This window comes from Anguilla anguilla, chromosome 4 (genome assembly GCF_013347855.1).
Source record: "Anguilla anguilla isolate fAngAng1 chromosome 4, fAngAng1.pri, whole genome shotgun sequence".
In the NCBI taxonomy this organism is placed as follows: Eukaryota; Metazoa; Chordata; class Actinopteri; order Anguilliformes; family Anguillidae; genus Anguilla; species Anguilla anguilla.
In genome coordinates, this window is record NC_049204.1 from 30586461 (window position 1) to 30605360 (window position 18900).

The following is an 18900-nucleotide window of genomic DNA, read 5'->3' on the forward strand; positions in this document are numbered from 1 at the left end:
CTGTACGCCGCTCACACACAAGTGAGTTGAAGAGCAAGCCTGTTGCGTTAGCTCTGCCTACCCTCTCTGGCGGACCAACCACTGATGGGTGATGGAAAACGCGTCACTATCTATGCGCTGCTTGTGATTTTTTCCCGGGAATGTCGCCACAGACACCCAGTTCTTTAATCATAAATTATAATAATAATAATAATATAAATTAATATAATAATAGGCTCAATCACCATTGTGTTACCTAATTAATTAAGTGATAGATAGTGACTTAACAGAAATTTATTTTAATGAAAATCTTTAAGATTATTACTTTAAGATACTTTTTCTAAACTCTTAACACAGCAACACACCTACATCACACAATCAGCCAAATAGTTAATTTTCTGCTCAAAACCACATTTTGTTCATTAAATACCAACTATACATTTCAAAATGCAAAACAACTTTCTCTACATACACTAACTCTATCAAAACACGGCAAACCCGACTCAATATCAAATCAAAATGTCAAAACACTAGCACATGTTTTCTATCCAAGAGGAACATCTAGTCAATCATAGCACAACTTTCAAAATAGTAACAGTTGGCACATTACAAAAACTGCATTAATTTTCTTGTTTCATTTCTACCTGCATACAATAGACAGCATGAAATCCATTGTTTTTTATAATTCAGTTTCCTTTTCCTGTGAACCACTCTACATTTTTTGGTTGAGTGTCAAATGTGTGCATTTTTTGCAACATACTATCTATAAAAGTGAACGAGTCATCTTTACTTTATAGAATGTAGTAGAAAAAAATAGTAAGTGACATAATTGCTGCAGTAAAAGCTTTATTAGCAACATGAAATTGCTGCCAGTGATCAACAAAAAATCCAACATACATGGCCTTTGGTTTCCAAATGTGTAAAAATAAAATACACAATTACAGTAAATCAGCTATTTCTCAATGTTTCAATGATCTGTTCATTCAAAAATGCTTATCAGCTATTTCAATATAGCTTCTGAGCCACTGTTGTTGCAGAAGTAGAGGCTTTATACTATATTTAAGGTTTTGAACATTAGGTTTTCATTTCTGGCATGCTGTGTGCAAGCATTTGTAAACAAGACAAGAAAGGTCCATAATTTTGGTATTGGGTAAGCATGTATGTAAAGAAACTTTAAGCATTTTAGAAACATGTTAATTGACTGCATATTCTGTGAAAACAACATGAATTGTGTTAATGGTATGGTCCACAACAGACGGATGTTGTGCTAATTGTGTTTAGAGTTTTGAAAATGTGACTACAGATTGGACAAAAGGATGTTAGCGATTGTAAAAAACTGTAAAAAAATGCAGAATTATAATTTTTATTATGATCTCAATAAAAATCTCATTTGTGTTTGAGGGAGCTATCACGTGTTTGTTTGCAGTATTCGAAACCAAAAAATAATTTTAATAGAGCATGTTTTTATGACAAAGGGGCTGATGGGTTTCAAAGAAGAGTGGTAGAAAAATTTACCAGAAATCAATAGACACGTATGACATTTTGCCAGAGCGCTTTAGAGCCGCTGATTTGTTCTCGGTATAACTCCGTGCCTATCTATGTGATAAGATTCAATGGGAATGAATGAGCAGACCGTAGCGCTTTTTTCATCACAGCTACTGGCCTGAGAGCTGCCTAATATTAAAAGCCTGGGTTCTGATCTTTAAAACCCATTTATAAATGAGCGTGAAACATTAGTCGTTTTTCACAAGGAGAGAGGGATTCTTGTGTGGTTTGTCTCTGTCTCTCTCTCAGGGATGCTACTTGCATTCTGTGGTGATGTTGCTCATACAGAGGTGTTGAATCCAAGAATAATCAGCCTCGTGTTGTTTTGTTACCGTGACAGTCAATACATGTTGTAACCTGGTGTTGATGGGGGGAAAAAGTCCTGTAATCAAATCTGTTCTGTTAATAGTATAATAGATTCCATCTAGAGTTCATTATTAACCATATTACTTACCCATAATTGCTGTGCACTCCAGGTTGCTGTGTGTGTGTGTGCATGTGTGTATGTGTATGTGCACGCATGAGGTATTCCTACTCCAGAAAAGTGGTGGGCGCACTAAACCGAGAGAGGTCCTGTAGTAGTGTTCACATATTTTATAGCCGAGATATAGTCAAGATGTCTTTCTTGCCAGGTTTGTCTGTTTGTTATTCAGTGTTGTGGAGAGAGAGAGCACCTGTTGGCATTGTGAGCGTCACGGCCCTTTCCCTTTCATGTTGCTCATCATCAGCAAACACTGGGCAAAATTGAACTGTGTGAAAATGAATGTTTCATCATTGGCTTGGGGAGAAGCGCTGACCCCAGCTGGAGGAGGGCAGAGGGGGGCAGGCGTCCGTGTAGCCCGACAGTGCGGGGGCCTTAAAAGAAAGGTCATCAATCTGGTCCCATTAGCGGCGGCGGGGGCCGCTAATGCATGCCGTCACATGCCCCTGTGCCACGGAGAGACACACTTTGCGCGCCCGCGCCCCTCCTGATCAACCCGAGGCAGGACGGCGCCGACAGGACCGCGGCACAGACGCCGCCGGGCCCTCCGGTGACGGACGGCTGCCATCGGCCACATGAAAAGCTTGCGGACCTCGAATGTGTCTACAAGCCGTTATCTTTCTCCCCCCGCAATTGTAAACTGCTCCTACTACTGCTGTCAGCGTTCAGAGTATTTCTCTAAGATGAGTGATGAACTCGCTGGAGAGGCACTGACCTGGGAGCACCTTGTGCCACGGTGAATAGCAATGTGCCGTCCGATTGAATTCCCACATCTAGGCATTGGTACGTACTTGAATGACCTTTATTAATGCTCCATCTATGGACATTATCTGTTTCCCCCACTTCATACTTAAATTGTCAAGACTGTAACCTTCCCTGTAGAATGGTGTCTACTCGAAGGATATTATAGGAGAATATTATGGTTTTTTACCTTATAGACATTAATGTTTTTTTTCAAACCATAATGACCATAATGATGTGCGTGCGTGTGTATATATGTGTGTGTGTGTGTGTGTGTGTGTGTGTGAGTGAGTGAGTGTGCATGTGTGTATGTACGTGTGTGTGTGTGTGCATGTGTGTGCGTGCATGTGTGTATGTGTGTGCGCATGTGTGTACGTGTGTGTAAGGAATAAACCATGACAAGCCGTGTTCCTCGTGATTTATGTGCACACGTATGGTGGTAATGCAGCGCAAAGCTGAACGCTGAGTGTCATTCCCACCCCAGAAGTGTGTATACATAATGAGAACCACGCTGCTAGGAGTGCTTCATTCCACTTATACCACGCCACTTATCTCAAACACATATAGGATGACAAACATACAAAAAATAAAATATTTATCAAGCAAAAATCATCACACATTTTAGTGTGTGTGCTTCCGCTAAGCATTACAGTTCCTGCATTGTCACGATGCAGGAAGTACAGCATAACGCTATGTTTCTTGTGCAGCAGGCAGTGGCAAAACGCAGGTGTTGTACAAGCGATCAAAACAAAATGAGAAAGATATTTGGAAACTGCTTGAAAACACACATTTTCTTTCCTACCTTTTAGGCTGAATGTGGGTGTCCATAAAAAAGTAAGGACATTTCTTTCCATTTGATTACTTATTGATACCGTTTATGCTACCTGGGGCTGTAAACACACCTTTGTTTGGAGAATGCGGGGAGAAAATATCAAAATTTACTTGAGATAGATGTGTGTACCACTCAAGTGCCCTGCACTTTGGTTTTGGTACGTCTGTTGTTCTTTCATTGGTTCGATCAGGTCTCCCCACAGTTATCTTTGTTTTGCCGCATTTGCGCATGATATGTTCTGTCACTGACTGCCAGGCTGTGTTGCCTCTTCTTTGTGTGGCTGAATTGCCATTTGCAGGGTTGCATAGGACTTTATCTAATGCTATCTGTAATCTGAGCTGCTCTCTGCTGTCCTCTGCAGTTGATAATTATTATGATCGTTTTGTATTGGAAATCTCTGTTGCTGTGTGGAACTTGAGAGCAAAGCTCTATAAACTACAATGTCAAATAAAAACTTGCCATCTGATACAGGCACACGTATAGTTATTTTATTGAATTAATTTAACATTATTTATTTTCTTAGCCTGTCCTGGTTTAGTCATTTAAAAAAAAACATTCATTTGTGCATTCTTTAAAGCTTATCATGTGTGAAGATGATCAAAGAATGGAACAGTGCACTTTTTCCCAGGTCATCTTGGGAAGCAGGCAGCCTGTGCTGAAGCTTGGTTAAATTAGTGCTAGCCAAAAAAAGAGCTGCAATTAAGATGACAGCTGCACCTGTAAAAGGGGCTTCTTCACCTTACCTCCCTGCCACCTCCTACAGGGTCCCTAGAGCTGTCATTATGACTGTGTGCCTTCCTTTGACTGCTCCCAAATTGAGCTCTTTACTCCCCATGATACAGGAAGAAATACAGCTTCCATGTAGTGCTGCCATTCCATTAAATTCCTGTTTCTATCTCCACGCTGTGTGTATATATATATATATATATATATATATATATATATATATATTTATGTGTGTTTGTGTGTGTGCATATGTGTTTGTGTGTGCTTGTGTGTGTGCGCGTGTGCGTGTGCGTGAGAAAGCTGATGGCATTAGTAGCTATATAGTGGAGTGCAATTCAAAACATGTAAAATGTCAAGTTAACCCATTAATAGTGATTAAAATCCATACGATGGGATCCTGTGGCCTTCCATAAAAATGTAAGCAATAATAGTAGTTGTAATAATCGTAATCATCATCATCATCATCATGTGTATCACACTTCATCATAAAAAAGCAGGCCAAAGTGCTTTGCACAACCATAGAAATACCAAGATAAACACGATCGCATGAAATGAGTGACTGCTCTTCAACAAAGCAGCTTCGAGAAGGTTTTTTTTTTTCTTTCTGCAAATGGAAAACATTGCTGGCTCTAATACTATGACAGTCAAAATGAAAATGAAAAGTGTTGTGATAATGGAGAGGTGCTCCACTGCCTACAATCAGAGCTTTCTGAGACAAGCGGCGACTCCTCCTCCCCCTGCCCCTCCCCTTCTGCAAAACCTGCAGAGACTCTCAATCTCCTCGCTGCCAAGCTTGGAAAAGAGGGAAGCAGCAACAGAAAGGTCACAAAAGTCATCCCAAGAAGGGTACTGAAGAGTGCTTTACTGTCTCTGGGACGTTTTGTGGTGGCAAGGGGCCAAAAGAAATGCCTCTCCACATTTGGGCTGCTGCAGCACCCCCCCCCCCCACCCCTCCCCCATCGCTCCCCCCAGACATCAGTAATAGTGGACTGGATGAGAAAAAGGGCTAAGCCACTGAATCTCTGAATATTTTCAAGCCCAGAATCGCAAACTTCTCAAAGGCAGGGAGGAATGATATCTAACAAATTCACATCTGGCATTCATTTGATTGCATTCTTTATAAATGTACCAATTGTAAAAATAGTAATCTTCCCTTTATATGTTATCAGATACAGTTTAAGATACATGTGTAGACCTGTTTTGCCTTTCAATAAAAGTGAAGAGATTTGGAAGGATACACCTATTGCATCGCATTTCCATGGTGTGGTGTTTGTCCCCAGAGGCGTAGTGCACCAGCAAAAACCTTTGAGGGGGCACAAACTCAAACAAAATACGGAAGGGTTCATCCATCAATCCATCCATTATCTGACATACTTATTGCTGGTCAGGGTCGCGGGAGGGTGGGGTGTGCTAACTATCCCAGCATGCATTGGGCAAGAGGCAGGAATATTCCCTAGACAGGTCGCCAGTCCATCACAGGGCACACACACCATTCACTCACACTGATACCTAGGGGCATGTATTTCGCATGTTTACAGACAGTGACTAGTCACACTCACCACTCTAGAACTGCCTCAATGTGCGCTGCAAATCGGGTACCAACAAAGCTGTCCCAATCTTAAGGTGTTGTTATGGCCGCTCATTCCTATCTGGTCCTAATGTTAGTTGTGGGTCAAGGTGCAGCCCTGTCTCATTAATGTAAGATACACACACACAATTATTATCCCTGATGCCAACTGACTGGAGGAACAAGAAACATGGGGGAAAGGGGGTTTTGCCTGTGTGTTCAGCCTGATTTCGAGTAATACTTTTGGCTTGTATATTGGAGATCGTCATTCATACATAATATGTATGAATGATTATTAGAAATGACACATTAAAAAAAAAAAAATTCATTTTATATCTGAGAGAGGCCAAAAATAAAAAAAAATCTGAGGGCCGCCTCAGTTTGAGTGGGCAGGAGGCCTCTGTTTGTCCCTGCACTTTATGTGAATCAATGCAGGATGGCTGTGTCATAAGGACAGGCCATTCCCATGCAGTTTGTGCACTGTCCCGTAATTACTCTAAAAATAACGAAAACTGATTTGGAAAAATAAGCCTAAAACATTTGTTCTCCTACTTTCTCCACTCACACACAAACACACTTGCACACAACCCCCCCCCCCTCTCTTTCTCTCTCTTTCTCTCTCATCTCCCTTTGGTAACGCTTTGTCCATATTCTGTGCAGCTGTTAGATTTTCCTACCTGATCCTCTGTAGACCTCCACAGGACAGCTTTGACAGCTCTGACGGTTCCTGTGGTAACCCTTGAATACACCATAATCTCTGTTCACCTGGCTTTGATTCCCCGCTGGAGCCTCCAGATCTACACTGACATCATTAAATATGTGCTGGAAACTGTCACAGCAATGTTTCAGTATTTTTTGTATTTTGTACGGCATGCCTGCTCTGGTATTTATTTTTATTATTATTTTTTTTAAAAATTTGCCTGTGATGCTACCAAAAATAAACCTGGTGTGCATGTGGTAATTTGGATGCGTTGTATTCAGAAAAAAATACAACCTGTAACCTTTTCTAATGCATATTGCTTTATTATTTCCACGACAAGCCAACAAGCTGAATGCCTTCTTCTTCATCTCAATTTGAAGGTGCTTTGGATGTCACCATGTGCTAATTCCAATGTAGACACTGTTCGATTCATTATTTGGTCAGGATGTTATTTCATTCAGGAAGTAGGTTTTTCAGTCCACAGGAGGTTTGAAACAAGGTGGAAATAGGACATGGCAGTGTTGCTTATGCAGGGTGTATAGAGGGCTGTAGGTTAACTTCCTGTTGCCATTAATTTATGACCTATTATTTAAAAAAATTCAGAAATAGTGAATTTATCAGAAGAATGAGAGCGTTGACCAGTCTTTTCTTTGTTCGATTCTGAATTGAGAATCCCAATGCTTGAAAAACACAAAGAAATACAGAATACGCATACTTCAGATTGGTGGGGGAAGAAGGAATACAAAGCAGGCTTGTTTTTATTACTTAGTGATGCAGCCAGGAGGAATTCTCTTGAGTGTCACGTTAAAAAAGGATTTTTGAAGTATGAGATTAGATTCATGTCATGCACAATCACAAAGTGGAAAATAAGAGAGGTTTGATTTATTTATTTATTTTTTGTTTCAAGATGACAAAAAGGCAAAATTAAATTGAATATTCAAACCCTAGAGATTAATTTAGGATTTCTCCCTTTTAAAATATTTTGGTACTTTTTTCACTCTGCCATCTTCATATTGTTAACCATTCATATGCCATGGTGCCCTATCTTATGTCGTGGCTTACCCATATGGAACACTAGAAGTAAAAGTTGGCTGTACTCTTGTACTGTTTTAGCATATTCTAACACGAGGTAATCACATAGTTTAAGGGTTGATTTTTCACTCCCTTTTCAGATGATGACATATCAAATAAAGTGTCAGCTGTACTTATCAAGTGTATAATGACTGTAATGGTTTCATAGCTAAATTGTCATCACCAAGCATCAGGGGTGCCACCTATGATTTTGGGTCCCATGAAAATATCTCACATTGGGCCCCACAACCCCAGATAATCCTATGGTCTAATATTTTTGTGAGGGCCTTTGGAACTCCCTTGCCCCCTAATGGCACCCCTAAAGGGCTAAAATCTGGTTTAAGTCATGTCCACTTCAGTCATTTTTAATACGGAACCAGTAAGGTATTTAGAATTCTCATATGGCTGTATTGCAGTGGAACATTGCTGTTACATTGCTTGCTGGTTTAGTGGATTCTGTCATCCAGGAGGAATTACATGGTTTATGATGGATATATTATCAATTTACATGGCTGTTTGTTTACCAGACATTACTAAAGCAGTTTAGGCCAGGTACCTTGCTCAAGGGTAGAACAGCTTAACCCACCTAGAATTCAGCCTACATCCTTAAGGTTACAAGATGAATCATCAAACCGCTGCAGAGATTTAAATTATGCTTGCCCGTCAGCATTATATTCACATGGACTTTTTGGGGGGGTAGGGTGAAGGTAGCAACATTATTCATCCGCAGATGGTTATGATTATGTTTACACAAAGCTGATATTAATGTTGGAGGAATCAGGATAGTTTGAAGGGTACATTTCAGGGGATGAGGGCAAGAATACGACCATATCCCCCCTAGTCTACTGAACTGGGATGAAATATATTGTTCTGACAAAGAATTAGGCTACTCTATGGGAAAATTAATTAAACTGAGTGAAAGCAATAATTTGAATTGCGAATCCTCTTGAAAATCTGGAGTATTCTATTGAATTGCACATTTCTGACGCTGGGTCTATTTTGGATAGAAATAATAGAAATGAATGAACTAAAAGAGATAGTTACTTCAGCATATTGTGGAAATTCTACAAAAGAGTCACACAACAAATTGAAAGAATGTATTATCAGGAGGGTATACAAGAAATGCAGAGCTTTTTTTATTGCTGTGTGGCTACTCGACTCCTTTGTAGCCTGGTGTTCCAAACATACAGCAGCTGTCCAAATGGTGATTTGCTTCACATCATTGGTACTTTGTGCCCACTGTAACAACATTTAATATCATTTCCCCAAAGACCCCAAATTTTTAATATTACACGTTCAATAAATGTTAGGAGCATTGTTGTAACTGTGTACCAACCAGCAAATGTTATCTGGCTAATGTTAGTCAAGTTAGCTAGAGTAGTGATCATTTTATTCAGTAAAATATTGAGCCTGCCAGAGAAGTGATAATGTTAATTGAATTATATAGTCTCTTGTGTTACTGCACTTATTGTTTCTCTATGGATTTGATGTTATATTGCAGGATGGCAGCACAGATGCCAGGGGTGCACGGCTGCATTGCTGTCATTTAGAAAATGGCAGAAAAAGAGGGGGGCCAACATTGTTTGAATAAAAAAAGAAGTCTTCAGATAGGCTTTGAGTTCAGACTCCTTAAAACGCATCTTGATGCTATTTAAACTAACAGGAGCCTGCATTCTGTTTTGAGTTTGTGTACATTACTTTGTTGATGATACCACACATTTATGCTGTATTGCATGAGATGGAAGTACAGCTGGCATTGAATTGGTTAGCTTGGTTAGCATCAGCAGCAGTGGCATATAAACAGAGACGGTAGTTCATCCGCTTCAGTCCTACGCTATTTTTCATTGTTAAAAATATAACTACATAGGTCTTACCAGGATATTATTTGTAAGGGTGATTTGCGGTCACAAGTGCTCCCAAGCTTAATTTGCAGGTCTCGCCGTTTAAATTCCGGTCACCTGTATGACCATAACAGCCACAATTTTGAGCTCTGCTTCAGTATGTGACAATGTCTACAGGAAACAAAAAAAAATCTCTACAGTAACTTGATTTTATTATGCCCTGCAAACCACAGGTGCTGTGCCTAATGCGCAGAGCAGAAAAAAAGTCCCTTTGTGGACAGTGCTCTGTATGCCTGCCTGAATTGCTGTGACCTAGAGCAATTCTTGAACAAATAAGATTGCCTTTGTGTCCGCATTATTTTCTGTTGACATTTGCTAAGCACTCAGGCTGCTGGCTGGGGAGATAAATGAGGGTCTAAAATGTGGCTGTATCATCCAGTGTCTTTAATGTTACCTTGAGAGGGGAAGAGGGAAAAAAAAGACAATGGAATTGTTTCTTGCAGAAAATCAGCACTGCCTCACAGTGATGGCCATGTGGTTCAAAGGGTTTCCCATTATATTTATTTATTTATTTTCAGGCTCTCAAATGTAGAAAACAAAACATCTAAATAATGATATTGGTTATTATTATTGTACTTGGTATAATATAAAAAAAGAGTAAAATTAGACCTGTGGTTGTACAGTCAAGGAACGACTGTGTCTTACAGTAATTCTGATATTATTTTTTGTTTGATCTTGTATTTTCTATACTGCTTTTTATGTAAAGCAGTTTTATGTTTTATGCATATTTTTCTATAAGATGAATCTACATATGTATGTAGTACAGCGAAAAATAGGAAATATAAATAATTGTTGAATGCAATTATAGGCTGCCTTTTGTAGAAAAAATAGGGAACAAATGCCCTTCAGCAAAAAGAGAAAAGGAATTCATATATCATTTACCATTTTCTATACAAAAGTCAATTATTACACAAGCCCTTGCTTCATTCCCTTATTTCACAAATATGATGACATGAAGGTAATCATTGAACAAATTTAATTAGCTGCTGATTTCGTTTTATTAGTCGAAGACATTATGGCTCCCTGTAAAATATTTGTGTTATATGGTAAATTCTACAAATCTGCAATTAGCACTATTAAAGTATTCCAATAAATTAGAATAGCAGGTTTATCATTGCAGTTTTATGCGCAATGACTAGTATTCAACAGCTGCATCTTGAACACATTGTATAGATACATACTCATCAGCATCCGTCATGTTACAAAAAAAAAAAAAAGATATGTGTATGTGTGAACATTTGTGGGTGTGTGTGCGTGTGCGTGCGTGCGCATATGTAAATGCGCTTACATGCACAAGTGTGTATATGTACTTAAATGTGTGCATGTGTGTGTGTGTTTGCTTGCACATGTGTGTGTATGCACTTACGCGTGCGTGTGCGTTCGCGTATGCACTTACACGTGCCTTTGCAGTGTGTGTATGTGTGTGGTGAGGTGTTGTTGTGTCGCCTTGATTTCCCCCCCCCCCCCCCCAACAGTATTAATCATGCTGAGCCAGAGAAGAGACAGGATCATGCTTAATATCTCCGGTGCACTTTACTTTTGCATGGTATTCTCCAGCCATTGTGTCGCAGCTGTGCCATTTCCTTGGTAAAGCCACATTGCAATCTCCATTATGCTTTGGGCGAGGGATAATTTATTGTCAAATAAAAAAATAGGTCAACACTAATGTCACTTGATGATCAACCACCCAGGTTTAATAAAACATCTCGCCGGTGCATATTCCAGCACGGCGCAGGGTGTTTCAGTGGGACTACCTGGCTACAGCACTGCTGTAATTACCCCGCTGTCAGGGTGATAAGTGGTATTAATGGCTGCCTCGTGCACTTTAGTCTGCACTGAGCTTAGAGAATTGCGAGATGGGATTATTATAGGAGTCTGGCTGTAGCGGGTGCTGTTCTCTCTCTCTCTCTCTTTCTCTATCTCTCTCGCTGTCTCTTGCTCTCTCTCACTCTCTTTATCTCTCTGTATCTCACCTACTTAAATGAAAAAAAAAATCCTAAAATTGTGTTACTGTATCACCCTGGCTCATTAACTTCTGCCATTTCAACAGCTGTTTATTTGCTGAACCTGTTCAATAATGAAAGTGAATGTGCAGCCTGTGAACTCCCCCTGCTACTGGCTTGTCACGCGCCAATCACATGGACCAACAAAACAGGGTGCATCCATTTTGATTCCGCATGAATATTTAATTACCCTGCACTAAATTATCCTATTTATTATTTAAAATGGGTATTTCATTGTCTACCAATATGGTGCCTTCTAGCTGTTATGTAGTCACCGGAATTTATAACAGCATTACTCTTTGGTAGCAGTTGCTGAAGATGCATCTCACAGCGTAGCAAGAATCAGCTAGCCTTTTGTCTTGAGTGATGGCATTTCATTTCAGACCAAGGGCAGAAAACACATTAACCAGATACACCACTACTGTGCTGTAGGACTGTCAACTGGGCCAAAAAATGACATTTAAATATTGTATTGAAACAATAACGGTGATTTGTTTGCATTCTAATATTTGTTGCAAAAGCTGCATAATTATTACATTACCATGAAATATACTGTATAGTGTAGTTTTAGGTGCCTCCTTTTGTGCATGTTGTGTCCACAAGGAGATGCAAGAAGGGCACCAAGGCGAAGGAAGGTAAAGATCCACTAAAAGTCCTGACATAAATCATTGACAGACAGCGACAGAACAGAAAGCAGGGCTGGTTAGCCCTTATGTACTGTAGGTAAATTGACTGAGAATATTGTTGTTTGTAACGACAACCTGAAATAAGCAAAAAGCTAGACAATCACAGTATCACATAAAAACTGTCTAGATCATGTGTTGATTGAATTGATACTATATTTTAACCTTACAATTACACCCTTATTTTAATAAAGAGCACAACATTCTCATTCTCTTAGAATGTTCTCAAGAACAAAATTGGCTACGCCATGAAAATATCATGAAAACCAGGTCTGCTTCAGTTTGGCTGCCTAGCAAGATCCTTTTAAATATTATTTACCAAGAACACAAGATGATCTACTTGGTTAGAACAGCACATGTATTTACATTATTCAAAAAGTTAATTTGAATGATTTTTTTTTTCCTGTTTTAGGAAAATTCGAATTTTTTAACTAAATCTGACTACCCTACTGTGACGTATCCTTGCCTGCAGTCCATCCTCATCATGTTACCTGACCAAGAGGGGTCATTTCTTGCTATCATAAATTAAAAAACAAAAAAAACAACAACTTAAATGCAGTTGTTGATAACACACACCTGTGCAACCAAAATGTTATTTATTTATTTATTCATTTAATTGTACATGCAAGGTTTTCTAAGCTGCATGACTGGTTTAATTATAATTTTTAATCATTACATCATTTATTTATCTTATAGGTGCCTGAAATGCGCTGATGCTCCTTGTCAGAAAAGTTGCCCGACCAACCTGGACATAAAATTTTTCATCACCAGTATTGCAAACAAGGTAAGTTCTTCCTCTTTTCACAAGTGAATCATCCCTATATGCGTGAGGTCTTCACCTGCTAATACTGAAACTGACAGACACTTTATTTCACATTTTATGACTTTCTTTTTTCTAGGTTTGCTATTAATTCTAGCTTAATTACACAGTTACATCAATGAACAACAGTGACTGGTGAATGCCATGACTCAAAGGGTCAGTATTTTAGGTGTAGGCTACTCATTTAAATGGATGCATTTCATGGTTACTCTGGTGTTGTACATGTAGTAGACCTGTCTTTCATGTGTATGGTCTCTTCGGTAAGTGAACAGAAAGAGGCTTGAAATAATTACTGTAGGTTCTCTCTGCTTCTCTACTCAGAGGCCTCTGCCTGGATGTCCTCTGTTTTCGGAGTATCTCTTTATAAATCCTCAAATCAAAGTGCTCTTGCGTTTTGTGTCATTATTCACATAATATTGCATATCAAAGTTTTACCTAATATGTTTCACTTTTCAAATAGGTGGATTTAATTCATACGTAGGGCCAGACGTGCGTGCATAAAACTTGCAGGTCAAAATGCGCCCTGATGAGGGTATGTTGGTGCCCACGCAGTCTGCGTGAAATGAATGTCTTATTTACTAAGGCTACAGCTAATTGCGCAATCAGCGAATGGAACTGCCTACTAATCCCATTTTGCGAATGAAGCAGAGCTTAAAACGCGCAATTCAAAAAACATATTTTCAGTGTGTTGAATATCTTCATTGGATGTGGGGAATTTGATGTATCTTCTGGTGGGACGTAAGATCGTATCAAGAACTACAAACAGCGCATGACAAAATGTGAACTGCTGTGGCAACTGTTGTGGCACAATGGCAACTGTTGATTGAAATGATTCAGATGCAGAATTGTGTAATATTGAAAGGAGCTTGACTATTGCCAAGATGGAATGGGAACATTGTGTGGGTGGTTCTAGGTCATCTTTTGTTTCTCCCAGAATGGTAATTATGTCTATGGCTGGGTGTTTGTAACAGAAGTTTCAGGTGTCACTGATTCCATGATTTTTGTCCCTTTTTGGCAGTTCCGTGTTTTTTCATGATTTTTCGACAGTTTTGGATGGTAGCTATAATGCAGTCAGTTGTTGCAATACAATGTTTGATGTCCCTGCAACAGTCTAGATGCTGAGTGCTCCTTTTCCTGTAGTTACGGTAATCTCATCAGTGACACTGTAACCATGTTTTTTTATTATTTTATTTTTTCTATCAATGTTCTGTTAAAAGAAAAAAACATTCTTTCTCTATGCTCAACAAAAGGAATTAAATGCAGCAGCCTATCAATGCATTTATTTTTTTTAAACTTCAAGCACTGTTACTGTTACAACTGCGCATGCTATTGCAGTCATTTTGCACTGCTGCACATGAGATCTTGGTTAATTCAGTAAATATTTTTTAAAATTTCTGCCCTTTTTTCAGTTACAGTGTTTTTGAAAAACTTTTAAGTGAGTGCTCTGTGACTTTATTCAATATTTTCCGTGACAAACACCCAGCCGTAATTATTGTATGGTTGCTTAATCTGTACCGTTTATGATTTCTTTCTCAGGGAGTTGAAATAGTGTGATTCTTGTTGCAAAGGTTCTCTCAGTGCATCTTCAAGGCCTATGCAACTCATCTAGGCTTCCAGCCCTGTGCGTTTGTTCGATACATAAGACTGTCATAGCTGAAACTAGTTGCAAAAGGCGTAGTAAATCTGACCCATATTGTACAGTAGACCTAGCAACATAGTCAAGGACTAATTCAGTAAAAATTAATACAGCTCTTGATGTACAGTACTTGCTTGCCATAAGTATAGCTAAAATACCTCAGCTATCTCGATGATACAAAATAATAACGGCAAAGTTTCCAACTTGTAATTAACTTGGGCATTGCATACGTCATAAGAAATAATGTGTACATCTCACTCATCCAACAGCAAATAAAAGAAGATAAAATACTATTATCGCCTATTGTATCATAAATGTATTTAAAAAGACGTTGAGGCAAGTGCATGTTAAAATAAAGGTGAAACAATGGAATTGCCATGATGCAGTGGGCTTTCTTGGCAAATGACATTATTCCAAACTTTCTTCACTGACATGTCAGTGTCTTACCAAGGATAAAAGAGGTTATTGCTGGTGCCTGGCACAATATCCAGATATTAAGGCTTTTTCTTCATTCAGTCTAATTCTGTACATCACTTGCTCCTGTATGCATAGCCATGGGCTCAAGTACATTACTTTAAAAAGGACATCCTAACTGTTTTAAAATACAGTCAACAAAGTATAATTAACTAAAAGAAAAAATAAACCAATCGCCTGAAATGATTGACTTGAATATTGAATATTTTAATTGACAATTGTTGTGTACATCTTGAAATGTGAAGTTTTTTCTGATATTCTAATACTATAGTGCAGGCACAATTAAGAGCTGCACACACCTCAATGGTCACAATTAAATTCTTTAAAATATAACTCCATATGCTTATATTTTTTATGGACCTTGCCATGATTTTTTTCTGCGCTTTGGTACATAATATTTTATTGCAAGGAATAGCACTTTGAGTAAAACACTTGCTTCACCTCTGTATTGAGTTTGAAAATGAGAAGAATTGGAAATGAGATATTAAAGAGTCTTCTTACAGAGCTACTATTTCCTTCATGACTGTTAATTTGCCATGCTGGGGAACATTATAAAACCATCAAGGGTCTTTAATTCTTTTTCAAGCCGCAAACTCATTACCACACATATATTGCAGATTTGAGTTAAAATCCAATTCTTTTTATTTTAAGATAAGCAAAATTCAATTTCTCCTATCAACTGGATTATGATACATGAAGAAAAACGGTAATGTTGTCAGATCTCGCTTTGTCTTCCCTGAAATGTGTTTTCATTTAGTTTTGTTTTGACAGGTTCATAAGAGCAGAAGTTGTACCAGTTATAAATATAGACTTCCTAATTAAATGGCTAGAAAGACTTAATGGTTCTACTTTAATGAAGTACAACACAACTAATGGGAAATTGAGACTTTCAAAAGTGTTTAATCTCTTCCAATGATTGTCATACTTTTTCTTCCTATTTAAAGGTATGGTTAAAACAGGAGCATAGTCTTGTATGATGCAAAATGTGAAAATACTTTTCAGTTTCTGACAGATCTGATGTTTCTATGGGCAACAACAAACGAACGTGCTGAAGTGGGAAATGTCTTTTGAAAGTTGTTTCAGCACTTACATAGTTTGTTTTACAGAACCGACTATTCATAGACCTTGCACATTAATCCTAAAATCTCATGTTTATTCCTTCAATTCATTTATCTAGTCACACTTTCAACTTTTTACACTGAAAAGCCCCATAGATGGAGAAATTTAAAGATTATATATAGAGGTATGGTAACAGTAGAGTGAAATTAGTTATTTTTGCTATATGCTTAAGGCATTTAGATTTGAGATCGAAAGTTGAATATGAGACAAAAGGCAATCAGCTTTTTTAATGGTATTTACCTGCCTATATGCCTATATGTTTTACCATTTTGCAGAAAGGTCTGTTTTTGTGTTGAGTCCCTCCAATTTTGGCTGTGCAAAAGTTGACTGACAGATGTTTATTGTTGCTCAGGTGTTTCCTTTTGCTTGGTTTTTTCGCACATAAAAGAGCAGTGAGTGTCTAGTCTTGGATTTCGACTTTTTTCAAATGTGGAGATTGCTTTTGGAGGCCAAGGCATACACCATCATGAAGAACAAAGAACTAAGTATGGCTGAAAAACAACTAATCTGTGAGCTGAGAGACAGAAGAATTCATCAAGAAGGATAGCGCAAAAACTGGGTATATCAAGTACAGCAGTTTGGAGAGCAACCATGGTAACACTGTACAGGTTGGCAAAGGAAGACAACTGCAGTTGATGACAGGTGAATCTTAAGAGCTGTGAAGAAAAACCTAAAACATTGGTCAGTGACATCACCTGCAGTCTCCAGAGGATAGTGGTGAAAATATCACAAGCCATCATGCAGACTTTGTTAACAGAAGTATTGAGGCAACACTGCACAAAGCAAACCTTTCATCAGCAGCAAGAATTAAATGGCCAGATTAGAGTTTGCCAAAGAAGAAGAAGAGTTCTGGAACAAAGTTCTATGGACAGATGAGACCAAAATAAACTTTTACCAAAGTAATGAAAAGCCAGAACTAAGGAGAACGGTCCTTCCTTCCATCCAGCCCATGATCCAAAGCATAGCACTTCATCTGTGAAATTTGGAGGAGACCATGTCATGGGTTTGACATGTATGGCTGCTTCTGGAACAGGCTCACTCATCTTTATTGGTAATATAATGGAGGGTGGTAGTGGTAGGTTGAATTTGACAGAGTATAAACAGATTTTGTCTGGCTATGTACTAAGAAATTCATTAGCTGGCAGCAAGACAATGACCCCAAACACGCTGCCTATGCAACCAAAGTATTCATCAATGGAGAAAGGATATCAAATATTTGGTGATATCAGTGGGCCATAGAGTTGATGCAGTTTTTGCATTTAATGGCTCTGCATCTTAATATTAAACTTTATTGCTTTGATTTACTTTCAAGTTCATCTGTTAGCTTGCTTTTGCACAGCTGGAAATGGGGGAACTGAAATGTATACTCATACCATGAAAATAGAAGGTAATCTGATCTCAAATCCAAATCCAAATATACTGTATATCCCAGTTTTGTATGTGCTACATTAATATAAAGTGCAATGGCTAACTGGTATATAGAGTATGTTTCAAAAGCACCACACTTCATAGTAATTGACCTTTTTGAATGAATTACATTTTCAAATAACAAACAGGATTTGTATTTTTATAAATCATATTTGAAGCAAAAAACAGAATAAGCAATAGTTCATGATTCAATTTAGAGTCCTCTTTGTTGGTACAATTTGGACAGTAAATTGAATCATGAACTATGAAGAGCTGCCACACTGAAATTAACTAAAGACTGTAGGGTCTGAAGGAAACATAAAAAGAAAACCTGCGAGATGCATACATAACAAATCAATCCAACATTTACAAGGACAGTGTGATTTGTGTGAATGGTGGAATTGTGCAAAAAATGCCAGCATACACACCCCCACATGCATTATTTCTCTCTCTCCCACATACAGCTATGCAGACATGCGCACACACAATCACGCACACAAATATTGTGCACTCACACACATACACCGCACACACACATTCACATTATATTGCAATATAGATATGGCCACGTATTCCAGTCTAATCAGCTGTTTGTATGTTGCAGAACTACTACGGAGCAGCAAAGGCCATCCTGTCGGACAACCCCCTGGGCCTGACGTGCGGCATGGTTTGTCCCACCTCTGACCTCTGCGTGGGAGGCTGCAATCTGTATGCCTCAGAGGAGGGGCCCATTAACATCGGAGGACTGCAGCAGTTTGCAACTGAGGTAGGTGCCATGCTGAGGTCACCTGCTGTGGGCCGCCTCTCAGAACCTCTGCACATGCTGGGTCAAGGCAAGGTTTTATCCAGCTTAAATGCAATGCAAAAGTCTAGTGTGTGTGTGCATGCATGCGTGTGTGTGTGCATGTGCGTGTGCGTGTCTGTGCGTATGTGTGTGTGTGTGTGTGTGTGTGTGTGTGTTTACTAGGTTATACTTCACTTTTTGTGTCGTTCACAATCATAAGAACAGCAGCAGTAGTGGTGGCAGCTGTGGGAATACAAGGCAACATAAGCAGGCCTGTTTTATTCATTGAAGCAACCTGTTCGATTGGCTGTTTGTGTTCGGCAATCCGGCCCTGACATGCACCCATATTTCTATTTGGTTTGTCAGTTGTAACTTCTCCCATCTCTGTTTAGTTCACATAACCCTTGATGGAGTGGCACTCTTTAATATCA

At 38.8% G+C, this 18900-nt stretch overlaps 1 protein-coding gene across 1 annotated transcript in view; it reads left to right on the plus strand.

Annotated features, from left to right (window-relative positions):
* The window catches only part of dpyda.1 (dihydropyrimidine dehydrogenase a, tandem duplicate 1), a 177804-nt gene that overhangs the window by 40862 nt on the left and 118042 nt on the right, over positions 1–18900 (plus strand). The window contains exons 4-5 of the mRNA XM_035414829.1: positions 12926–13013; positions 18290–18451. Coding sequence (XP_035270720.1) covers positions 12926–13013; positions 18290–18451 — 250 coding nt within the window. The remainder of the gene's footprint in view (positions 1–12925; positions 13014–18289; positions 18452–18900) is intronic.